We start from the raw sequence: 23,633 nt of genomic DNA, 5'->3' as shown, positions 1-23,633 counted from the left end.
ACAAACTCTGTAAACCTAATGTTGGCCTGATGTGCTTATTTTTGTTTGTCTTCTTCTTTATAACTCCACCAGAGTCTTCTGCAATTCATGTGGTACATGAGATGCTCCTCCTTTTCCAATCACCACAACAAAAGCTCTGGCATATCCAGGAGATGTTAATCCTCATTCTTTTCACAGTGGATCAGAATGGGAATATTATTCCTCACCTAACTTTTTTTTCCAGTTTGGTCCTGCAATAATGATCCCAATAGTTTACAGTATCTTTTCTATGTCTCTCTTCACTAATTCATATCTTACTAATTTGTGTCCAAGTTCTGGGCTCAGTTACCCAAATGATATGTTGCACCTTAAAGAGTTCCTGTGCATGAACTGGGTTGAATTAAATGCCTTCCACATCATCTTGTCTGTTTAAGTCTCCGTGGGTAACATGTCAAGTCAGAGAAGCTCATCCCAGGTGTCTGTAGGTAGTAGTTCTAAGGACCTGATTACTTGTACACCACTGCGTTTAGGATAGATTGCTATTTGGACATATACTAGAGTCTAATTCATATGACCCTTAGGTTCATTCAGATTCCCTTTTCTGCAGAGGCATAAAAGATAGTCAGTGGGGGTTGGTATTTCATTCAGCATCTTGCAGGAGGTGTTTTACTGCACTCATTCCTGTCTTCATCCTCTCTGCCTCTGTAGCTCAGTGCCTGTGCTGCTGGAGGGCTATCTTTTTGTGTGAAAGATGAATCCAAAATGCTTACCAGCAGTGATCAATGAGCTCAGAGGGCTCTCGTCATCAAACAAGTATTAGCCATAGTTTCCTGGTCATGCTCCCACTGTCTGCCTCTACTGTAAATCTGGACTGTTCCTCTGCTGTTTCTAGTGAATGTGGTAGAGTTCCTGATTTCTGTGCCCTAAGCTGCTGCTTACATATTGCTGCCTTGAGCTATTAAGTGCTGGTGCATTTTACCCTAGGGTTTGCTGAGTTTAACTGCTGGGTGAAGTGTTCACATTATAGTCTATATATCAGTTTGCAAAGCACTTTGGAGCTGTTCGTGAGAATTAATCTGTTATTAATGAGTGAAAGTGTACATGGTGTGCAGCAGCCACGTGCTTAGTAAAGGACTCATCCTTTCATGCGTGAGGCTGAATGAACCAGCCACAAACAATTTTCCTTCAATATAATTGTGTAATGGCAATGTTTGATCATCATAGTTGAATGATCCTGTAAAAGTAGGATACAACTTAGTGCTTTACAGTTCTTGGACTTCTTTAGTTTTAATGCCTCAAAACCAGGAAGAAATTAGGATAATTTATTGAATGGTATTACTTTTTGAAAACCACAAAATGAGAAACACAGATGAAACAGTGAAAAATGAATTGTTGTTAGTGAAAATAAATGTGTTAATTTGACTAGATCTGCATGTCAACTGTGGCTGAGTAGGCTTTGGGGTGTACTGGATTTCATTTTGCATATGTGGTGTTTTTTTCTGAGTAGCTGATGGTTGTGCTGATTGCTGACAAAAGTGTTTTTGTCAAAGGTGAGTCGTAACTTTGAGCTGGTTGGACGGGTTAACTTGGACCAGTTGGAACAAATGAAGGGAAAAACAGAGAGCTCCAGCAGTGATGAGGAAGAAAAAGAAGAAGAGTTAAGCCCCAAAACTGAAGAGAGAGGTCAGTACAGTGCTTTTTTTTCTTTTTCTTTTAAGACACGGCAATGTGCCCCACCAGTCCCAACAAGGAAGGTCAGCTGTTGACTCTACAGCACATTCCAGTAAAGTCATGTAGGCATGCCAGGAGGAACAGAATGGAGCTTTTGTGAAGACACCATTCCTGGGGGAATCTCATGTTTCTAATCCTTATTGCAAGTTTTCAGTCTGTTAAGAAAATACGTACTATGAGAAAATGCAGATAGGATCTTTGACTTTATCTGCACATACAGATAACATCTATAAGGTCTTGGAAAACTATGCAAGCGGGGAGTACTTTAGTGGTCTGACAGATTTTCTGTGTTGGTAACCAGTTTTTAGCTTCTCAGTTGGCAGTGATCAAGCAAGGGACGAAGGAGTCATGGCCAAACTTTTTTTTTTTATGGGCTGTTCCTAACTCTGTGCCCAGCATTCCTTCCTTGTTAGAGAGCTAGTCCTGTTGTAGTTGTTGCAGTTGGCAACTCTAGAGCTAGGGTAGGTCCATGTCCAATATATACCATTGTGTATTTATGTGCATAAGTGCATTTCTATGAATAATCCCACTTATTTCAGCAAGGGTAGGGCATGTACTCTCTAATGCATTTGTTTTGGTCAAAGTTATATCAATAGGGAAAAAGTAATACCCTTATAAATCAAACTGTATGTTGTCCTTGCCCTCTCCCAGTCTGAAAACCAACCTATTGCAAGTTTCTGGTCTAAATTGTGTGTTGTTTAGTTTGCTCTGGTGTTTGGTTCATTGGTCAAATACAGTATGTTCATGACTCTTTAATAAGCCCTGTGATGCCTTGATGTTGGGGTCTTGGGGGTCATTCACCCTCCAGGTGCCAATGACTGCAGTTAGCTAAGTTTGTATGTACTTAAGTAAAGATATGCCATGATGTTTATCTTCTTCCTCCTGAATTTTCAACTTTCAGTGGAAGACTGATTTCCAACTCATACAGGAGTTGTTCACAAAAGAAGTGTCTCCCCGAATCATTATAGACCTTGAAAAATTAAAATTTCTGGATTCACAAATTGTTTTCAGCACAAGAGAGGTGTAGCTCATTTCTCTCACGTCTTAATAGCCAGGCCTCAGTGTCTTGGCTTTTGTTTAGTGTTCCTGCAGCATAAATTCAGTCTGTGCTTATCAGTAGCACTTCACTTCAAGTGTAGTTAATGATAGTTTTTATTTAAATGAGAAAGGAAGCTAGTTGGATAGGAAGCCATTTACATTTTAATGAAAAGTATCCTTCACAAGATCTTAGGTAGTAGCAGTAGAAAAATCAGAGGACCCGCTAAAGGGATATTAGCTCCATATGCATTTCAAAGTTCAGGGTTATTAAGTTGTGTTGAAAGCCTGCTCAGGTGTCAGTTCAGGCAGAGCTTCAACCCTCAGAGGCTCATGGCTGGAACACGTTGCCTACAGAACCACCCCTCCCCCCCAGTTGCAGATACAGCACAGTGATTAATGTTTTGTATAGACCCACAGCTAGTAAAGGATGAAGAGTCATGCTGACCTTGTGAGGATTACCTTAGCATTACATAGAAGCAATGGTACTGAAGTGACCATGGAAACTGTGACACCCAGTCGAAGGGGAAGAAGATGCAGTCTGCCAGGCCTTACAAATCCCTGTAAATGTGCTGTAGGGAGGGGGACAGCCCAAGGTGAAGTTCATTGGTTAAATTAGCTTTAGGATGCTTCATTTTGTTACATTTATTGTGCAAATGTAAAAATGTCGCCTTCTATGCTGGAGATTTAAACTTACAGGGAAAATAGATAAGTGTTATCTCTGTGCTTTATGTGATCTATAGTTAAGCAAGGGATAGTGTGTGAACACTTCTAAGTTTTATTCTGTACTTGCCACCTGTGTATTTCTCATCAGAGGCTGGCTAAAGAGGGACTTGTGCATGATTGTTTAGATGACCAATTTTTAAAAAGCACATGTATTTTCTGGCTTGTTTTGCAGGCATTCTTTCCTGACTGGACCATATGGGTGATTTTTCGCCATTACTAATTTTTCTCCTTTTAATCTATTACAACTTGTAATATTTTATACTATAATAGGTTGAACAGGGTTGAACAGGAAAACATTTATGCCTACTGCAGAAGTCATATTTACTGTATTTTTCTTGCCAAGTTGTAGTTTACTACTTTAAGGTGCAAGATCCAAAGTACACTTTAGAAAAATGTCCCAGTGAGACAGGAGCTAAAAGTGTGATTGGATGCAGAGTTGCATGTTGACATCGTCTCCCAATGGATTTTTAGAAGATACTTCTAACGTAGAAATGGTTTGCTGTGTTAGCAGAAAACCAGACCCATGCTTTTAAATATTGACTGTCACAGTGGCTAATGGTGTCACAGCTTTCAAACCACATGAAACTATATTCCTCTTGGGGGGTGCTTTTGATGATTCTAGCCTTTGTGGTGTTAGCAGGAAGTGGGATTTGCTGAGAGTGTCTCTTTGTGCTCTGAGTATCTGGAAGCAAATGCTGCCTGAACCCTCTGTGACTTTGGCAGAACCAAGGTTTCTTTCTGTGAGTCAAACAAGCGGCCTAGATTCACCGCTTTGACTTGAGACTGGAATGCACAGTACTGAAGGTTCAGAGAGGAGCATGTTGCTTCTCCAGATGGACTACTGGGGCAGTGTACCAAAGAAGAACTAGTGCCCAAGCGAGCAGACAGAGATGGGTATGTCCCCTCAGCAGAGCTGAACAGCTGTCTTTGATGGGAAAGGAAAACAATGTTTTGCTTCTGGTGAAGGACAGCAGAAAACATAATGACCTGGGATGAAGAAGATGGCAGGGGCTGGAGAGGAAAAAGAGGGTGTTTGTTGTACAACACAAAAGGAAACACTGCCCCTGCTAGAGACTGCGTCCCAGATGACCTCTGTCTCACCAGAATCTACTTCCATGGTAGAAGCATGGGGGGGTGGGACGGGGAAGGATCCAGAAGTTCTTGTACATAATATTATGCAAAAACAAAAACAAACAAACAAAACACAAACAAGCAAACTAAACCAAACCAAGCAACCAAAAACAACAACAAAACAAAAACAAACCAACCAACCTAACAAAACACCACCAAAAATGAAAACATGTCAGGTGTCTGTGTGGTTTGTTACCTCTCATCCCTCTCATTCTCAGGCCCCAGAGAAGAGCAGCTTCTGATACTCCTCCAGGGAAGCAGTCCAAATTCACAGCCCTAGAAGCGAAAATGATCAGGAAGTAGGGTGAACAATAGAGTGTATTCTGAAGAGCTGGTGGATTTACTAGAGTAGCACTTGCAAATCTTAATGGGAATTGCAAATACAAATCCTCCCTATTTGTTTCAGCAAAATATCCTCTGTAGTACATATCTCTTATTTGTAGAGGCCCAGAATGAAGTTCCTATTGTGTACTATATGGCAGGCGTATTTCTTGTACAGTAGAGCAACTTCTGCTTCCAGAACATCTGCCCTCTACAAATATTTGTCCCTGTACCATGTCTGTGTGTTGCAGTGTACTTACAAATTTGTACCACACACATGGTATTAAGATCCAGATGGATTTCCCCATCCCTGGAAGAGCTCAGAGACAAATTGGATGGGGTTTTAGGCAACCTGGTCTGGTGGGAGGTGTCCCAGCCTATGGCAGGGGGGTTGGAACCATTCTGTGATTCTGTGTAAACTGAATTAATGGTATTGATTTAATTTCTGGTGTTCCTCTTGACACAGCACCTTGCTTTGTGATGTTTATCTGCAAAATAAATCACCAACAGTAAAAAATAGGAAGTGAGGGTGTTTCTTTGAGGGGGAAGAAGCAACAAATGGTGTTAAGAATAATTTCATATAGAACTTTAGTAAAGTGGGATATGTGTCACAAAAATACCTTTACAGAACTTTACATATGGATACTAGTGCTTGCATGGACAGTTTTAGGATCATAGGCTGATCTTGAACAGAGTAAATCTGTGAGTGAAGAAATCAAGTGAGCAGAGATCAGAACTAGAAAGAAGCAAAATCCCTTTTATTATGTAGTTTGGGAGGAGTCAGAAAGACATTCTGTTGATTTCTTGCTTAAGATAATCCCTGCTAAGGAATTAATGCTCTGAGCAGATGGTGCTGTCTCATATCCAGCAAAAGAATCAAGTGAGATAGTCCATGCAATTATTTTTAATGGCTTGTGTGGTGATCTTCTTAATTTGTGAGAAAATGTTTCATCTTTTGTTAAAGCTGGCTGTGTTCACGTGGGTTTTGGCTTTCAGAAATACTGCTCCCTCAGCTGCCACTGAGTTCACTTGTATTACTAGGTGCTAGACACTTCTGCAAATGAGGCCCCAAGGCCTTCATATAAAAAGGCTAGGATGGGATGAAACACCTATGCAGTTATGATGCAAGACTTTTAGAGATACTCTAGCTTGTAAGACTTCATAATGAACCATCTATTTCTTCTGAGGATCACATGTTAGTCACAGAATCATAGAATGGTTTGGGTTGGTGCTCCAGACCCTTCATCACCTCTGTGGCCTCCTCTTGGCTCACCCTTAACAGGTCCATGTTAAGAGGTCTTGTGAAGGGCGCCCCAGAGCAGAATGCAGTGCTCCAGGTGGGGTGTCACGAGAGCAGAGCAGAGGGGGACAATCAGCTCCCCAGCCCTGCTGGCCACGCTGCTTTTTGGTGCAGCCAAGATACAGCTGGCTTTTCTCGGCTGTAAGCGCACAGTGCTGGCTTGTGTTGAGCTTCTTATCAGCCAACACCCCTAAGTCCTCCTCAGGGCTGCTCTCAGAGTTTGTGTACAACCAATTCAAAAAATTCAAATGTAGATGGCCTTTTTTTCATTTTTCTTTCAAGTTATTTTAACCATAAGCTCATCTCAGTGTTAGTTTTGAATTAAAACTCCACAGTCCCTTCATTTATTGAAATACAAGGACAGGGTGTAATAAGTAACTCTGTTACGTTTCTTTGCAGGGATGTTCTAAGATTTAGGATGGAATATGTTACTTGGCAGTGTCATTTTGCTTTGGGGGAATTGCATTTTCACAAACACAATAGTTGATGGGTATGTCCTTTTGCTTCTTAGAGATACTTTTTCTCTCTTGGAGCAGCAGAAGGGATCAGAGTAGGATCGCAGTGGTCCCTTTTTGCCCTGGGACATAAAAATTCACAGGCTGTGCTGACCTTTTCCAGATCCCATGATGTTTTCTGACACTGGTCCTCCGGAGAAACGCTTCCCTTGTGAGTTCTGTGGCCGATCGTTTACAGAAGGCTCTGAGTGGGAGCGACATGTGCTGAGACATGGCATGTAAGTTGGTTTATACTCCTTCACCAAAGAGCCAGAGGTAACAGTAGTAGTGTATTCCCCCACTGTATTCTCACCTGCCAGCAAGTCCCATGAGGAAGGCAAACATGTTTACATGAAGGAAGAATTCTATCGTAAGTGTTGCTGCAATTATTGGATATCTCTGTATGAGAATTTCCAGTTTGGCCTTTTTTAACAGCTCGGAGTGGCTGTAGACTATAGGGCTGTCCCTAAGTGAATACCACGTAGTTGCCCCAGGATTGACTTCATCAGAGTGTGCTGTTGACTTTGACTGCCAGTAGAGCAACTTAAAAATGGCAAAAAAATTACGAGGAATGTTCTAGGAAGCACCATTTTTTTTTTCTCCTATCTTTCTTATTATGTTTCTTTTGCATGCTTGCAGCTAAACATGTAGAACAGTGTGAAGGATTAGGTGCAGAGAAATTATGGTAAGACCTTAAAGGGAGGTTAAAATTGTAATGAACTCCTCTTAAAATGAGCATAGTGAAGTGCATAGCAAAGATCTTTGTCTTTCTACTGTAGTTTGTACACTGTGGGATGATACGCGTCACAGATAAGATAGCTGTCTCTGGAACGCTTAATTTTCCTTCTCTTGATGAAGATCAGTTCTGTAGTAGAGATGTCTTTGCTGACAAGAGTTTCTTCAAAGAACAGATCTTGTTCAAGGTTGCTGTCCTGCAGAAGACATTTAAATACAATATTGTAACTTAAATGTGGCAGGATGAAAAATACTTTAATCTTAATACCTTTAATCTTGTCCACCTAGATAAGAGTATTTGAAATGTTGAAAGCTAGAAAAAGTTTTATCAGATCTTTAACTCTTTCGGAAAAATACTCTTTTCCTGTGCCTTTTTTTGAGCTGTAATGTCATGGGTCCCACTGGCAGCTTCATTCCACTACCTCTCCTCTTAAGCATGAGGTAGCAAAGGTGTGGCTGCTTGTGTCAACTTTTTTAGGAAGAGGTCTGTTTTTCCCCCTTCTGTGATATGCATGGATTGGCTTTGCTGTTCTCTGTGTTGACTGCAAATGTTTCTGTATTCTGCTGCTTGGCTTTCAGGGCACTGAATGAAAGTAAGCATGGGACCAGCGAGGACAGCCAGACGAAGGAGGACGTGGAGGAGACCGTTAGCACACTGCCAGAAGAAAAAGAAAGCATTGAGAAAATGGTGCTGGACTATTCCCACAACAGTGAAACAGTAGTCAGTGTGGTAGCTGCTGACAAACCTCTCCAAGAAAACCCGGAGGCCAAAAACGAATAAGCATTTGGTGTGATTTTAACCAACGTACTTGAACAGTAATGAGTGGCATGGGGAGGGCGGGTGGGGCGGGCAGACGGAAGAAATAAAGCTGCTTTTAGGACTGAATGATCTATTTTCAAAGCACTGGTACCTGTGTGAGTGTGTGTGTATTAAAGTTATTTAAGTGGTGGAATAAGTGGCTCCATTACATCACTGCATCTTTTCTTCTGGATCTTGACAATGGGAAGTTACATTCATCTTGGACTAATGAAGAAACTCCCCATATTCCTACATTACACAACGTGCTTTGCAGTGGAGACTTGGATTGGTTGTGAATGGAAGCATCGTGAGCGTGGAAGAAGTAAGGGGGATAACTTTTCAACGCACAAATTTTGGTGCGTTTTTCTAGTTTTAATACATAATGCTTTTCCAGACTGAATGCAACTGCTTTAGAAATGAAAAGAAAAAAAAAAAAAAAAAAAAAAGAAAACAAAAACAAAACAGAAACTGCTTTGCTTAAAACAGTCACCTGTTTCCTAGTACCTCAAAATTAACCAAGGGAGATCTCTGCATTTGTCAGTACTACCTGTTGTCATTGTGGTTAAATGTAGAGAGACTGCTGGGCAAGGTGGTGAATGGAAGAAGAAAAAAGTTTTAAAGAAAGAAACAAATTGTGCTTAAAATCCCAGTGTGGGTTTTATTTCTTAAAATACTGTGATTTTTTTAATTATTTTAGTAAAAAAAAAACAAAAAAAAAGAGAGAGACTTTAATTCCTAGATAACTGTTTGTGAATTGTCATCCTTTATTCCAGGTAAGCTGTTTGTTAGTATTCAGTTATAATTTTAGGATTTGATAGATTTCATGTGACTGATTGTGCGGTTTTGTTTGCCACATTTATTTTCTATCAGCCTGAGGTGTTACAAATACAGCACAATTAAGTTTGTCATGTAAAATGAATTATTTCTTTTCAAGGGGGGACAGGGAAAGGAGACTAGATCTTGTGAATAGAACTTTTTGTTGCTGTTGTTGTTGTTGCTGTTAATTTTAAACATACGTAAATAACAAAGATGTTTTAACTTTTTTTTTTTTTAAGACTAAAGAACCAAACTTACAGCACAGCTATGCAGCTTGCGGGCCAAACACATAGGTCCTCATAACCGTTCTGTTGCTTGTCATATTAACATCTATCAGTCTCACACCAGTAACTTTTTGTTAAGACTGGCTGCCTTGTTTTCTTCTGTCCGTGGTGTGCGTGCTTTCTTTTTTGTTTTGGTGTGGTGGGAGGGGAGGGGTGTTTGTTAACACATCTTTTTGCAAGTGGAGATGTAATAGTTACATATGACATTGAGCCTGGAGAACTACTTTACTCGATTCAAGGTGGAGTTGCTGAGTTTTTCCCCTCCTCCTTAGCTTTTAGCATGAGGGGAGCAGCGTAGAATGAATAGGAACCTGCATACCTAAGTGGCTGATCCTGCACTTTTCCTGGAATGGAAAGCCTACCAAACTTAAGGGGATTTTGAACAGGGAATACAGGATCTGGTGCCCATGGTATGTTCTGATTGTGAACAAAAAAGAGTTTCTTTCCAAAAAGTAGAAAGTACTTGACTGAAACCTAGTTTTAGAAATGCATGTGTCTTTGTTTTTTTTTTTTTTTTTTTTTTTTATTTTCGTTTGTTTTGGGGGGGATCTATGGGAGGGGGAGGGGGGAAAAGAGGAAGCTGCTGGGAAAATGGTGTCCCAGAGAGCTTCACATAAAATTGATGGCAAAAATATTGCATTTGTAGAATAAGTGCTACTTGAGAAGCATGGTGTTTTGCGTTTGAGGATTCATCAGTTGTGGGGTAGGGGGATTCCTTTGATTTTTTTTTTTCCAACTTTTTTGCCTTTTTTTGAAGTAGGGAGGGAACGTCATGTGAAAAACACATTGGAGGGACAAATATAAATACACATTTTGTGTCTGTATTTGTTTTTAATTGGCCTCATTTCAAATGTATTTCAACAGTTCCATACCTGGATTGGGTGTTTGTAATGGTTACCAAAAAAGAAAAAAAAAGAAAAAAAAAAAGAAATAAATGATTGTGACATGCTTTTATCACTACTTTATTTTTCAAATAACATGTAAATATTGTAATCCATTGGATTTTGTTTTGCTAACCTGTTAATAAAACATACGGGACCATTATCCTTTTAACAATCTTAGAATGTCATATTGTTTTCCTTTTCTTTCTTTTCCCAAAAATGTATACCTGATATATTGTGGACACACATTTTAGATGCATTATTATGATTCTGTTGACTGTAATGACATAGAATTGAAAATAACATTTTTTTCATTGTTTAATTTATACAGAGGACTTTTTCAGAGTTTGACAGAAGGAATTAAATAGCAAAATGCTAACCCATTGGCTTCAGCACTCGGTATTTCCTGATTTTAAAATTACTGCTTACTGATGGGGGATAGGAAGGGGATACTGAACTGTTGCACTGACGGGTTTGTTTTTTTTTAAAAAAAACAAAACAATGAAAATTAATAAAAACTTTTTAAGAGTGTGTGCCTGTGTGTGTTTTGTTCTGTATTGGCTACTCTCGTGGTGGGACTATGGAAATATCTATGTGACTGGTTCTGCATTTAACATCTCTGGGAGGGATCAAAGCATCTCTTTCCTCTCTTCATCCTTTCTCCCCCTATTTCACAGACGCAGAACTTCGGATTTACAGGTGGGGTGGGGTGACTCTTACCTAGCTCACACAGGGTGAGGGGTCTGCCACATCCCCGAGGAATGCCTTGGATATCCGCTCAGCCTGATATCCATTAGAGGACAAGGGCATGTTGCCAAAGTCTGATGACTCTGCCTGAACCCAAACATGGAAATGAAGAAATTTTGCAGTCTGTCTTGAAGGATCAAAATAGATAGAGACAGGCCACTATTTGGATTATCAACTCAGTCTCTTCATGATTTGAGATACTGTTTGCTCCAGTATCTGATGACCTGAGACTGTGCTTAATCAGACTTGAATATACGCCCAGTTAGCTGGAGCAATGGGGGTTACGTTTTTGCTCTTTCCTCTGTTGAAAACTTTAAATGATGCTTGTGGTGTTGTCTTGGAATCTTTCTTTCCAAAGTATAGATTTTTAAAAGCACATTGAAAAGATGTCAGAAGTGTCCCCCTCCCCCACTCAATCACCTCCTTATTTTCCATGTGTCTTAAAATAACTAATTCTTTAGCCTATCTATACAAAAAAACAAAAAACAAAACAAAAAAAAAACATTTTAGGCTTTTAGACATTGTCTTTTATTGACAATGTTTTCTGGAAACCTTTGTCCATGAGGGAGGCCTACAAATAATTTGCACACTATGTTCTACCCCAGAACTAACCTGCACTTTGAAAAGAGAAAGGGTTGCTCAGTGATCAGCCACTAACAAGAATTACATCACTGACATAATGAAAGACCTTGCAATGACTTCTAGAGCATTACAGTTCTGTTATCCCATTCACCTCAGGGACAGGTGTAAGTGAAATTGAAATAAAGCGCTGTCTTCCCAGTTACAGGTTTCTGGCTTTACAGGACTGGCTCACCTGTCTTGAAATTCCTGTTCTGAATTAAAATACAACTTGGGGGAAGAAGAGGCAAAGGAAGTAGTTGCTATTATGAGTCTTTACTTGAAATTCCCCAATTCCTTTTTTTTTTTTTTTTTTTTTTTTTTTCGTAACTGGAAGCCGTGGGCTTCACAACAAGCATTCATGCTGTTAGACAACTGGTGCTCTGCACACAGTGTTCCCAGGCTCATTGTCCTTCCTTTTCTTAAGAAGTCTGGGTAAATGTTTACTACCTTATTGCTAGCTGACTCCTGGCATTTTCTTTTGGCCTTGAGGTTCTCACACTGGTGCAAAGGCTTTGCTGGAGTTGCTATGGGAAGGGTGGTCTCCCTCTTGCAAACACACAGCCTCCCTAGAGTTGGGTTGAGCAGCCTAGGCCACAGGTTACCCGGTGACTTAGGGACCAAAACTGAGAATTGGCAATGTCACAATAAAGATTATAAGTTCAGTACTGCAGGGCTTTCAGCGGAAAGTCTACCATTTGCAAAATGAGTGGGACCTATGTGATACTTAGGATCATAGAATATCCCGAGTTGGAAGCGACCCATAAGGATCATCCAGTCCAACTCCTGGCACCACACAGGTCTACCCAAAAGTTTAGACCACATGACTAAGTGCACAGTCCAAACGCTTTTTAAATTCAGACAGGCTTGGTGCAGTGACTACTTCCCTGCGGAGCCTGTTCCAGTGTGCAACCACCCTCTCTGTGAAGAACCTCTTCCTGATGTCCAGCCTAAACTTCCCCTGCCTCAGCTTAAACACCATTCCCGCAGGTCCTATCACTGGTGTTTACAGAGAATAGGTCACCTGCCTCTCCACTCCCTCTCATGAGGAAGTTGTAGACCGTGATGAGGTCACCCCTCAGCCTCCTCTTCTCCAGGCTGAACAGGGCCAGTGACCTACCTGTACCTGTACCTATGTTATCTTGGAAACTGGTGCCTTATGGAAGACTTCATGTGAACTTAAACAGTGAAAGTCAGTCTCCTGGCTTCAAGAAAATATCTCAATTACAGATGTTTGGTACATTTCAATGAAAACTGCCCCAAGCTTGTCCTCTCCTCCCTACCCTGAAATGTGTTTTGTTCAATACTTCTTCTGATAACACAGCACTTTTCCACCATGTGAGCCAACAGTCTGGCTCCAAAGCAACCAGATTACTGAATAGGAAATGATTCTGGGTAAGAAGATTTTGGAAAAAGGGAATGTGTAATCCAAGATAGGCTTAAGATGTTACAGAAACCTCTCTTTGTTTTCAGAGTGGTTAATTGCACTGCCCCCACACCAACTGCCACTGGAAAAAGGGATTTCAGTTTGAGCAGTCTAGAGTGCAACCTTCAGCATGAAGGCTACAGTCCTCCCGGGACGCAACAAATAGACCTTTTGATGTTGTCTTGTCTGTCACTTATCAGACTGCCCTCAGATAAATGGGTGGTGTCAAACAACCCTATGAGTCAAAGGCAGGGCTGGGGGGCATAAGTAAAAGAGCAAGCATCCTGATTAAATTTTTGGTAAAGAAGGATGATGCCTGTTTTGATCAACAGAGGTTTGGAGAACCTAGCTGAAGGCATCATTCCTCTTGCTCTGTCTGCAGTTACTTACCTGTATGTGAAAATGCAGTACACCTTTTGCAAGGGTGCAGGAAGAGAAGGAAGTCTGATTCATCAGTCTTGCAGGTTGTGTGAGTGTGGATAGAAAGGGAGAAGGAATTTGGATAGAGTAACAGAACAACTTCCTGAACAGCAGAGTGGGACAGCAATGGAGCAGGTCACCCAGGGAGGATATGGAATCTTCACCTTTGTTTTATCAAACACATGAAAGCCATGACTGATCTAGTCTAGCATTGTCAATAATTCTGCTCTTAGCAAGAGATTAGACCAGAGACCTCCAAAAATCCCTCTCAGACCCATTTCCTATTTCAAGATAAATTTCCCCTGACTTTTTGCAAGTCCATGTTTTTGGTATGAAATACTTTAAGGATGTGCTCATTGACTTATGAGTTCTTCTCTGAACTCAGCATTTCTGTCTATCCTACGTCCACTCACTCTTAACCAATACAAATATATGCTCAGTGATGTAATGCTCCTACGGCAAAGATCTCATGGCAGGATCAAAGAAAATTTTTAGCAGACTTTCTGTGTGGGTTAATTTTCATCATTAGCTAGGGACAGCACTGAACAGTGCTTAGATGTAGAAAACGGCTATCAAATAGTAGAAGATATCTCTCTGTGCTTCTGGGTTTCTTCTTGGCCCAAACTGTTTAATTAGTTCAGCCTTGAATCTCACAATTCCTTTTCTCCAGCACTCCCGCAATATGCTACAAATCAAGTGAAATAAAATAATAATTAAAAAAACAAAAACAAACAAACAAAAAACCAAAACTAGTGTCAGTGTGGTGGGGTTTTGTTTTTGCTTTGCTTTTGCGATTGAGCCAGCATTCTCACTTGTTACAACTGGAAGAATCCCATCCAAAGTTCTGTCAACTTAAAAAACAACAACAACAACAAAAAAACATCAAGAATGATGTTTTAGAATAGAATGAATGAAAACATCAAGAAAAAAAAAACATGAACAAATAACTTCTCATGCAATGTACTCCATTGTGTAGCAACAGATAGACTGCACAGCTAAGAGTCAGGTAGCACTATTGGCTATTCTTCTTCTACATTTGAGAACTATTTTCTGCTAGCAGAATCATAGAATCACTGAATGGTTTGGGTTGGAAGGGACCTTCAAGATCACCCAGTTCCAACACTCTGCCATGGGCAGGAACACCTCTCACCACACCAGGTTGCTCAAACCCCATCCATCCTGGCCTTGAATAATTCCAGGTTCAAGTCATCCACAGCTTCTCTGGGCAACCTGTGCCAGTGCCTCACCACCCCCAGAGTGAAGAATTTCTTCCTTATATCTAAATCTACCTTCTTTTAATTTAAAATCATTGCTCCTTGTCCTATCTCTACACCTCCTGACAAAAAGTCCCTCCTCAGCTTTCCCATAGGCCCCCTTTAGGCACTGGAAGGCCACTGTGAGGTCTGATGAAAGCAGGACCAACTGAGGTTGGTCCCAGTACCAACCTCTGAGGAACACCACTTGTTTCTGGTCTCCACCTGGACATTGAGCCGTTGGCCAAAACTCTTTGTGATCATCCAGCCAATTCCTTACCCACCGAATGATCCATCCATCAAATCCACATCTCTCCAATTTAGAGACAAGGACATCATGGGGGATAATGACAAATGCTTTGCACAAGTCCAAGTAGATGATGTCAGTTGCTCTTCCCCTATCCACCAATGCTGTAACCCCATAGTAAAAAGGCCCTTAGTGAAGCCATGTTGGCTGTCAACAGTAACCTTATTTTCCGTGTGCCTTAGCCTAGTTTCTAGGAGGATCTGCTCCATGATCTTGCCAGGCGCACAGGTGAGACTGACTGGCCTGTACTTCCTCCTTCCTTCTCTTGTTAAAAATGGGGATTATGTTTCTTCTTCTCCAGTCAGTAGGAACTTTACTGCTCTGCAATGGTTTCTTAACTGTGATGGACTCCAGCTTAACCACTACATCCACCAGTTTCCTTAGAACTTGGGAATGCATTTCATCAAGTCCCATGGAGGAATGGGAGAGTTGATCAGATCATGTGTCTGACTACGTCAGGGTCTTGACTCCTGAAGGAAAAAGCAGAATATTGACTGCTGAACAGGAAGAGAATAGCGTGTCCCTAATGAAAATGTCATCCTAATCCATTCTGAAGACAGTTTCATGCTCAGAAACATAAAGAGCCCTACCTCTTTCACATTCATTTTCCATAATATGTTGTAGTTTCACTACAAATTCCATTGTAAATTTTACTGAACTCTTGGTTTCTGTGATGAGAATTGACAAGTAAAATATTTTTGTGTGTTGAAATTAATTTAGTAATTTTAGTTATCCTGAAAGTTAGTTGTGTGAACTCTTGTTATTCTTATGTTGTCCATAGAAAGCATTTTTTTTATGTCTATAAAATAATCTGTCAAGAATTCCAGTTGATTCATTTCAGCTAGGATGCTTAGGAAAAAATGAAGTCATCCGCTGGAATGAGAAGAGATGTGCTTCTGTTCTTCTCAAATAATTTGCCTCTTTGAATAGTTTAGTGTAAAAGCAAATATGGCTCAGCTTGATTCTTGAATTCTCTATTGAGTTTACTCTTCTATTAATGAAGAGCTTAGCTTAGTCTAGCCAACTGTACATGCATGACTTCCAAATCTAAGCAAAATGTGTCTCTTTGCAGCTGTTCTGTTGTGCTCTCGGTAGTGTTTAAAGAGAGGAATATATTTACCAGCTATGCCGCAAATTAATTTAGCTTGTGTTGAAAATGTTGGACTGAAATTTCAACTTTTCTCTGCAGCGGAAGGAAATCATATTAAGCTCCTGAGCCAAATGATGTTTTGGGTCTGTGGAGTCATTTAGACTGGAGTCACCAAAGAGTTCTATCAGAGATGCTGCAGTAAGAGAAGTGGTAGTTTTGGTCTGTATGTAACAGTGGATAATTAGACAGCAGGCTCTGTAAAGCAATGAGCATTTTATGTGTTATTTCCAGAGACTGTTTTCCTCTGCTTAGGCTCTTCAGAACCTCAGGTATGTGATTGTTGAAACCACACAATTTAGGTAATGATAATAACTCAGAAGTACAAAGGAGTTGGTTTCCCATAGGTAAATAAATATGTGGCATTAAAAAGGACGTCTGCAGGAAAAAAAAAAAAAAAAAAAAAAAGGTCTTTGAGACATCTTGCTGCAGCTACCAGGTATTTCTTGCTATTGTTATAGGAGGTCTCCTACTGGAAAACGGTCAGAAAATGAGGTTTGCCTCCCCCTTGCCCCAGCTGCTCCTGTAATTACCTATTCCACTTTCCTTTGCAGGGTTGCTCCTAGTAATCAGATGACAAACCCTGGCCACACTAGAACTGGTAGGAGTTCAGCTATTATCCTTAGGAGAGTGAGAAAGTCAATGTGGTTCCTGGTGCTACAGGGATTCCATGCTTGTGTATGGGCATGACCGACTGTGCAGGCACTGTCCCTGCCTGGAAGGGTGGAGCATGCAGCAAGGCAAGCAAGCAGAGCTATCTGCTGGGCTATGTCTAGTTGGGACGAGACACAACGCACATGGCAATCAAAAGAGCAGTTGTTCTTGCCTTCAACAGTCCTTCTGATCAGCTCTGGAGCAGAGGTGCAAACAGGATGTCTGCTGTTTCAGCTCACACACAGAAAAAAGATTTGGAGGAGTGAAAGAATGTAAATGTGCCTGATCCATCTCTCAGGAGCAGGCTGGTCATCTGTCCTATCCACCAAAAGCAGGAGGAACAGGCGATCTGCTCTAGATATAGCCGTACATATCCTATGTAATTAATTAACAGGAGCAATAAAAGTGTAATTATATTCTTATAATCAGATTAAATGTATGTTATTTAATCCATTTAACATACATGTTTAACAATTAGGACCTCATTCATCCCCTCAGGCATGCTGTAGCTTAGATTTCTTTCAATGTAATGGAATTGGAAAGTTGAAAAGGAAATGCTGTTTTCCCATTAATTTAAATCAAATGGGTGTTGACCCTGAGTGGGTGGGCTGCTCACAGGAACACTGCGCAAGCTGGGATAGCCTGAGAGTGAGATGGAAAAGAGGAATAAGGGATAAGGCTCTCCAAACAATATGCTAATGACACACATGGTGGCAAAAGTAAGCAAACGCACTACTTCCTTGGCAGCCTACTTGCCTTTCAACAGCTGAAATGTCAGCTTGAGATTTTAAGAAGTTTGAAACTTCTATTTCCAGGGGCCTGTTGGAATCCTTTGGCACCTGAGTGGTTTCAAAAACATCCAAAAATCCTACTTTCCACTGCAGGAGATGTCAGCTCAGGAGTTAATAAGGGAGTTTGTATTATAGGTGTGATGGTGACTGAGAGGGCCTCCTAGTACATCTCTGACTGTAGGCAGGGAAGTGTCTACTTTTCATATGTGTCTCCGTTCAACTGGAGCAGAAGACTTCAGTCACTTACAGCAAACCTTTCAGCCTCGTAAAGAATAGGAGACTTCCGCCTTGGTGTAATACTGATGAGACCAAACTCCATCATTACTTGCTCCACATGCACGTAGGAGCCTGATAAGATACAGCCACCTGTCAGCAGTGGAAAGTGCTGTGTTCACAGGTGGCTAATCTTTTCATGAAAGAGGAGTTCATTTTGATTTTCCTTGAATAGTATGAACCCTCAAGTTTTCTCAATTAAAATGATCATACTCAGAGAGCTGCATGCTGATAAGAACACAAGCAAAGGCTTTAAGGAAGCAGCATGCATGTAATACAAATGAGCTGTTCTCCAGCACTCAGGTGAGTTTCTGCCTTATGCAAGTTTTACTGACAGATTCTGAGTTTTAGTCACACTTTCTTCAAAAAACAAGGACTTCATTTCATGGTTGGATCTTATGCATTTGTAGGTCGCTTGCCTTTTTATGATAGATTAGGTATCTCAAACCTGGCCATTATGCTTATATTTTCCAGATGTCTAGTGTCATCTGAAAGCTAATGATGGAAAAGAGAAAATGTAAACACACGGAGCCATGCCACATGCTTGCTTCTCAATTTCAGTCCATTGCTGTTGTTACCTGTGACTGTCAACCATACTGACACAGTGCTTTTCCTTACAGACCTCAAAGCCACTGATGAAGTGACTCAAGGTGCAAGCACTTCTTTTCAACACTGAGGCACCTGACCTCTAGGAGCTGCAGTTGGGTGCAATCTATCTCTCAGATCCAAATTCTGCATAAACTTTGGAGAAGTCAGGAGCTGAATACCGCCCAGTCCCTATGGCAGGTCAGACTGAAAACTTACAGCATGTCTGAATCCTGATCAAAGTCCTATGTCCTGAATCCATCTCTAATCTGAACATCTAAATTGATGGTTCCTAAATAATCTCTCTGTGCAGCTGCTTCATTGTTGGACTTCACGGCTTTCCAGACCTCTTTAGCTGTCTGTGAAGAGTGATAAATCTTGTTTGCTTCTCCAACGGAAGGTTTCCAGTGCAGCTTTAGTTAGTCCATATTGTGTCCAATTTCATACTGGGATTTCAGTCTTTAAAAGGTAGTGAAACTGCCCTCTTGACTAGCTTTCATGTGTTCTGAAGTACATTCATGAAATATATAATATTTAGACTTTGAGTCCTTTCAAAGAATTTGAGCAGGAAGAGTTGTACAAACTTGCATTCAAAACTCCTAAACCTTAATTCCTGTTTATACTCCAGTGACAGACAAGGGCTTAAAACCTATTTATAAATGTCTCCTATCACCATTTCAAGGTCTGCTTTATGAAGGATCCATAGCACTGGGAAGGCTTCTGCTGTTAATGAAGTGTTTCAATTATTTTAATTCTCATGTTTCTTTTCAGCAATGGTAGTCATAATTTCAGCAAAAGCCAGTTAGTATTTCATGCTAGTATCCTCTGTCGCTCGTGCACCCTCAGACGCAGTAATTTATAGTTAGAGGATGGAATAAAAAAAGGAACAAGACACTATTCTTTTTGTACATGACAATAGCATACAGAAGTCATGCCACAGAAGTATTTTTGTAGTGCTTGCTGTAGTATGAACAGAGCACAAACTCTCCATCTAAAAGAAATCTTACAATCAGAGGGACAAATATGCTGTGTGTTGGTGTTGGAGAAGAAAGAGGTTTCAATAGCTCCATTTACTAGATGGAGAACTGGTGCAGGAAGAATAGGAAATAATATTGTCTTGGGGAAGTCTATCATAACTGGGACATAAGCTCTTGTGAGTTGGGCCCTTGTTCATCACTTTATGATGAAGCACTTCCCGTTTTTTCTTCTTCTTCTTTTCTCTTTTTAACCAGAACAAGCATGTAAACCCAGAAGGGAGTGTCTGCATCATGGAGAAGGGTCCAGCCAAACTGAACTAAACATAAAATTGGTTCAGCCCTGAAAAAAAGACTAAACATCTGCTCCTGTGCACATCTGTACACAGAAGGATAATAAGCCCACCCCAGAGCTAGGCAACAAATGCCAGATCAAGAATAAATCCCTTGGGTAAAGAATATAGACCTGAATATGCCATTTCTTAGTGTAAAAAGAACCAGCTTACTCCAAGGACTTGCAAAAAACATTCAGCTACAGGGGAGAGGAGCAATATGTTCCTTTGGCAAGCTACTTGTTGTCTTTGAGCAGTATCATGTTGTCCAAACACTTGATAAGGACACACATTTGTTACTTTGCAGGTTAGATGATATCAGGACTGCTGGTACTTTTGCTGGTGGTTATTGGAGAGTTGGTATGCTAGGGGTTATGAACTATCTGTCTCTTGGTTCCACCACTGCTCACATTTAAATCTGTCCTCTTGGTAAGTGTATGGATGCAGCTATATCAAGAGAAAAAAAAAAGCTCTAAGTTAAATATTTGCTTTAAGTTTAAATTTTGTGCATGAAAGACACAATTTTATTTTATTTGTATAACATATCTTCAAAGCTGCTGTGCTGCCATGGGTTCAGGTTTACTTTAAAGATGAGTTAAAATGCAATACAATATAGTCAAAGAATTTAGGCAAAATTAGCGATTTCCCTCTTTCCTGAGGGAAAACAGATCTTCCCACCTGCATGGGGTCTGTTAATAGAGCTTCTGGGAAAAGGGACACTGTCCTCTGGTGAGAAGCCCCCATGCATCCATATGGCTGGGGCTGAGAGAAGGCCCTTACTTGTTGGACCTTCACCTTGACAAGGCACTTCCACACCAGCCCTGCAGAAGTCAGGGGGACTGACTGGATGTCTGTTCTCTCCCACCACCTTCTGCAAGTGCAGAAACATGACAGCACAGCTCTCCTTGTGGTAAACCCCTCCTTTGCCTTAATCTGGTGCTAGTGGTGCTGACCCTTAGCAATCATAGAATCATAGAATCATAGAATATCCTCAGTTGGAAGGGACCCTTAAGGATCATCAAGTCCAACTCTTGACACCGCACAGGTCTACCCAAAAGTTCAGACCATGTGACTAAGTGCACAGTCCAATCTCTTCTTAAATTCAGACAGGCTCAGTGCAGTGACCACTTCCCTGGGGAGCCTGTTCCAGTGTGCAACCACCCTCTCTGTGAAGAACCCCCTCCTGACGTCAAGCCTAAATTTCCCCTGCCTCAGCTTAACCCCGTTCCCGCGGGTTCTGTCACTGGTGTTAATGGAGAAAAGGTCTCCTGCCTCTCGACACCCCCTTACGAGGAAGTTGTAGACTGTGATGAGGTCTCCCCTCAGCCTCCTCTTCTCCAGGCTGAACAGGCCCAGTGACCTCAGCCGTTCTTCGTACGTCTTCCCCTCCAGGCCTTTCACCATCTTCATAGCCCTCCTCTGGACACTTTCCAACAGTTTCATGTCCTTTTTATACTGTGGTGCCCAGAACTGCACACAGTACTCGAGGTGAGGCTGCACCAGCGCAGAGTAGAGCGGGACAATCACCTCCCTTGACCTACTAGCGATGCCGTGCTTGATGCACCCCAGGACACGGTTGGCCCTCCTGGCTGCCAGGGCACACTGCTGGCTCATATTCAACTTGCTGTCTACCACGACCCCCAGATCCCTCTCTTCTAGGCTGCTCTCCAGCGTCTCATTGCCCAGTCTGTACGTGCAGCCAGGGTTTCCCCGTCCCAGGTGCAGGACCCGGCACTTGCTCTTATTGAACTTCATGTGGTTGGTGATCGCCCAGCTCTCCAACCTATCCAGATTGCTCTGCAAGGCCTTTACACCCTCATTCGAGTCCACAACTCCTCCAAGTTTGGTCCCACAGCCCTCTGCACAGGAGTGATAGACCATGCTGGTTGCTTGCAAACCCCTTTCTCACCAGTGCCTTTCTTGTGAGTTTGCATGCAATAGCTGAGAGCCTCTGTGAAGAAACCAGACTCTTGACTGCACTTGGCAGCTCAGAGCTGTGTTGTTGAGGTGAGGATGTTATCTTGCCCAGAAAATGGAATTTATCCTTTTAAAACTCGTTGTGATGAGGAGGATGGTAACATTAGCTTGGGCAGCAGATGGCTTTTTCAGGAAGACGTTCTGGGAATGTGTTCAGGTTTCTCCTTTCATGTGGTGTATGTGCATACTGGCAGCTGATTTAGACTAAACAAAGGGTAATCCTACATTGTGGTTTCCTTCTGTCAACAGGCTGCGTGGTTGGTTGGAGCTCCCAGTGGCATATATCAGCTATTATTTTCCTTCTCTCCGAGAACCCTAGCAAGCACCCATCTTGATTCCAAGTCAAGTCTAAGGTATCCCCTCTTTTCTACATTTTCAAACACCTGTTGCAGTATCTAGTCACCCCCTCCTGGCGATGCTGGAGGCCTCTCTGGTTTCAGCCCCCTCTGCCCTGGCCTCTGCCATGAGCATGCCTGCCGATTGCACTGTCTGTGCCTTTTACCACTGACCTCTTCCTCTGCTGTGTGATAGGCTCTTCCTCACTGTTGATTGGCTCTGATCTCTCCCTATAGTTTTCCAAGGTTCTCCAGCTTGGGATTTGTCATTAATATATCTTTATTATATAATATATATAATATAATATATGGCCATATTTTTAAGCACAGCTTCAAGGAGACAAGAGCTGAAGATCTTGCTCAGGAGCATCTCTTCCCGCTGTCCTTTCTGGGGACAGTGAAACCAGACAATATATCACTACTACTGACACAGCACGGGACCCTTTGCTGACATAAAATTACTGAGCAGTAGCTGAAAGCACCTAATTGCTAGAACGACCTGAACACTGCTTGTTGGGGGGTTGTTTCATGTGTTTAATGAAGAGCTCAACAGTATTTTAGTGATAATTTGATACTTAACTTTTAGCCTATTATGTAAGTGCTAATTAAATGTTTTAACATGCTGTACATGTTTTATGTATTAATAAGCAATAAGTGTACAAGTTACACTTTTTATGTGATTTGGAATTAATTGCAGGGCGGTGAGATTTTCTCCTTTATATACCTATTAAACCCACATAACTGCTGTTTTTACAGTTGATTGGTGTTCAGTTAACATACCGTAATTGCTCTTTAAAGGCTTTAGTAAGTGCATATTTGAGACAATTTACATTGTTAGCAATTTCCTGGTGGTATTCCTCAGAGGTATAGGGAAACTAATCACATTCAACACTGGAATTCTCCTGGAGCCTGCCACGCGTTTCCCACAGCGTTCCGTGCAAGCTTCACTCAGCCATAAGGGATTCCACGTTTAGAGCTGATAAACACACGAGGAGAATCACTTTATTGGCTATAAAATGATCCTGCTGCAGTGAGGCAAGCAACTGGGAGGTAGGGATGTGTTGTTAGAAACAGAACTCAGGAGGGGCATAACTCAGTGCTCTCTGTTCTGTTCTGCGAAGCCGCAGAGAAAAGCAACAGGCTGTCCTCTTTTCTCTTGGTAGATCACACACTCCCTCTGTGTCTGATTGTTTGAAGGTACGGAAAGCATAAGCCCAGGACTTTGTATCTCCGTGCAATCATGGCATGGCCTCAGGCAAATCACTGAGTGCCTCTGTGCTGCACTTGCCCCTCCATGGATTTAGCACTGTGCCAGTCTTTACTCCCAGGGAATACTGTTCATTCCAGACCGTAGACTCCTCCAACAAGCGATCAAATGCATATTTAAGATAGATTTATAAACAGACAAACAGCACCACCCTTCTGCCTCATTAATTGGGAAATTCTGAGGGCAACAGAAAACTGATTGCTGCTTCCTCGAAGATTGAGACAGCAAGGTGCACAAAGTGCCTGCCATTTAATTGACACAGCTATCTGAAATCCAATCTACCAGGCAAAGCATA

General features: G+C 41.5%; 1 protein-coding gene across 5 annotated transcripts in view; it reads left to right on the top strand.

Moving 5' to 3' along the window:
* Nucleotides 1–8,283, top strand: part of ZNF462 (zinc finger protein 462) — a 93,641-nt gene extending 85,358 nt beyond the window's left edge. For all 5 annotated transcript variants that reach the window (XM_032205759.1, XM_032205758.1, XM_032205755.1 and 2 more), the window contains 3 exons: nucleotides 1,530–1,662; nucleotides 6,842–6,956; nucleotides 8,032–8,283. In XM_032205759.1, the coding sequence (XP_032061650.1) occupies nucleotides 1,530–1,662; nucleotides 6,842–6,956; nucleotides 8,032–8,233 (450 nt within the window). In that variant the 3' untranslated portion in view covers nucleotides 8,234–8,283. The remainder of the gene's footprint in view (nucleotides 1–1,529; nucleotides 1,663–6,841; nucleotides 6,957–8,031) is intronic.
* The last annotated feature ends 15,350 nt before the right edge of the window (nucleotides 8,284–23,633 follow it).

The sequence above is a fragment of the Aythya fuligula genome, chromosome Z (assembly GCF_009819795.1).
Source record: "Aythya fuligula isolate bAytFul2 chromosome Z, bAytFul2.pri, whole genome shotgun sequence".
In the NCBI taxonomy this organism is placed as follows: domain Eukaryota; kingdom Metazoa; phylum Chordata; class Aves; order Anseriformes; family Anatidae; genus Aythya; species Aythya fuligula.
Note: the sequence above shows the minus strand (reverse complement) of the source record. Positions and strands in the feature narration are given on the sequence as shown.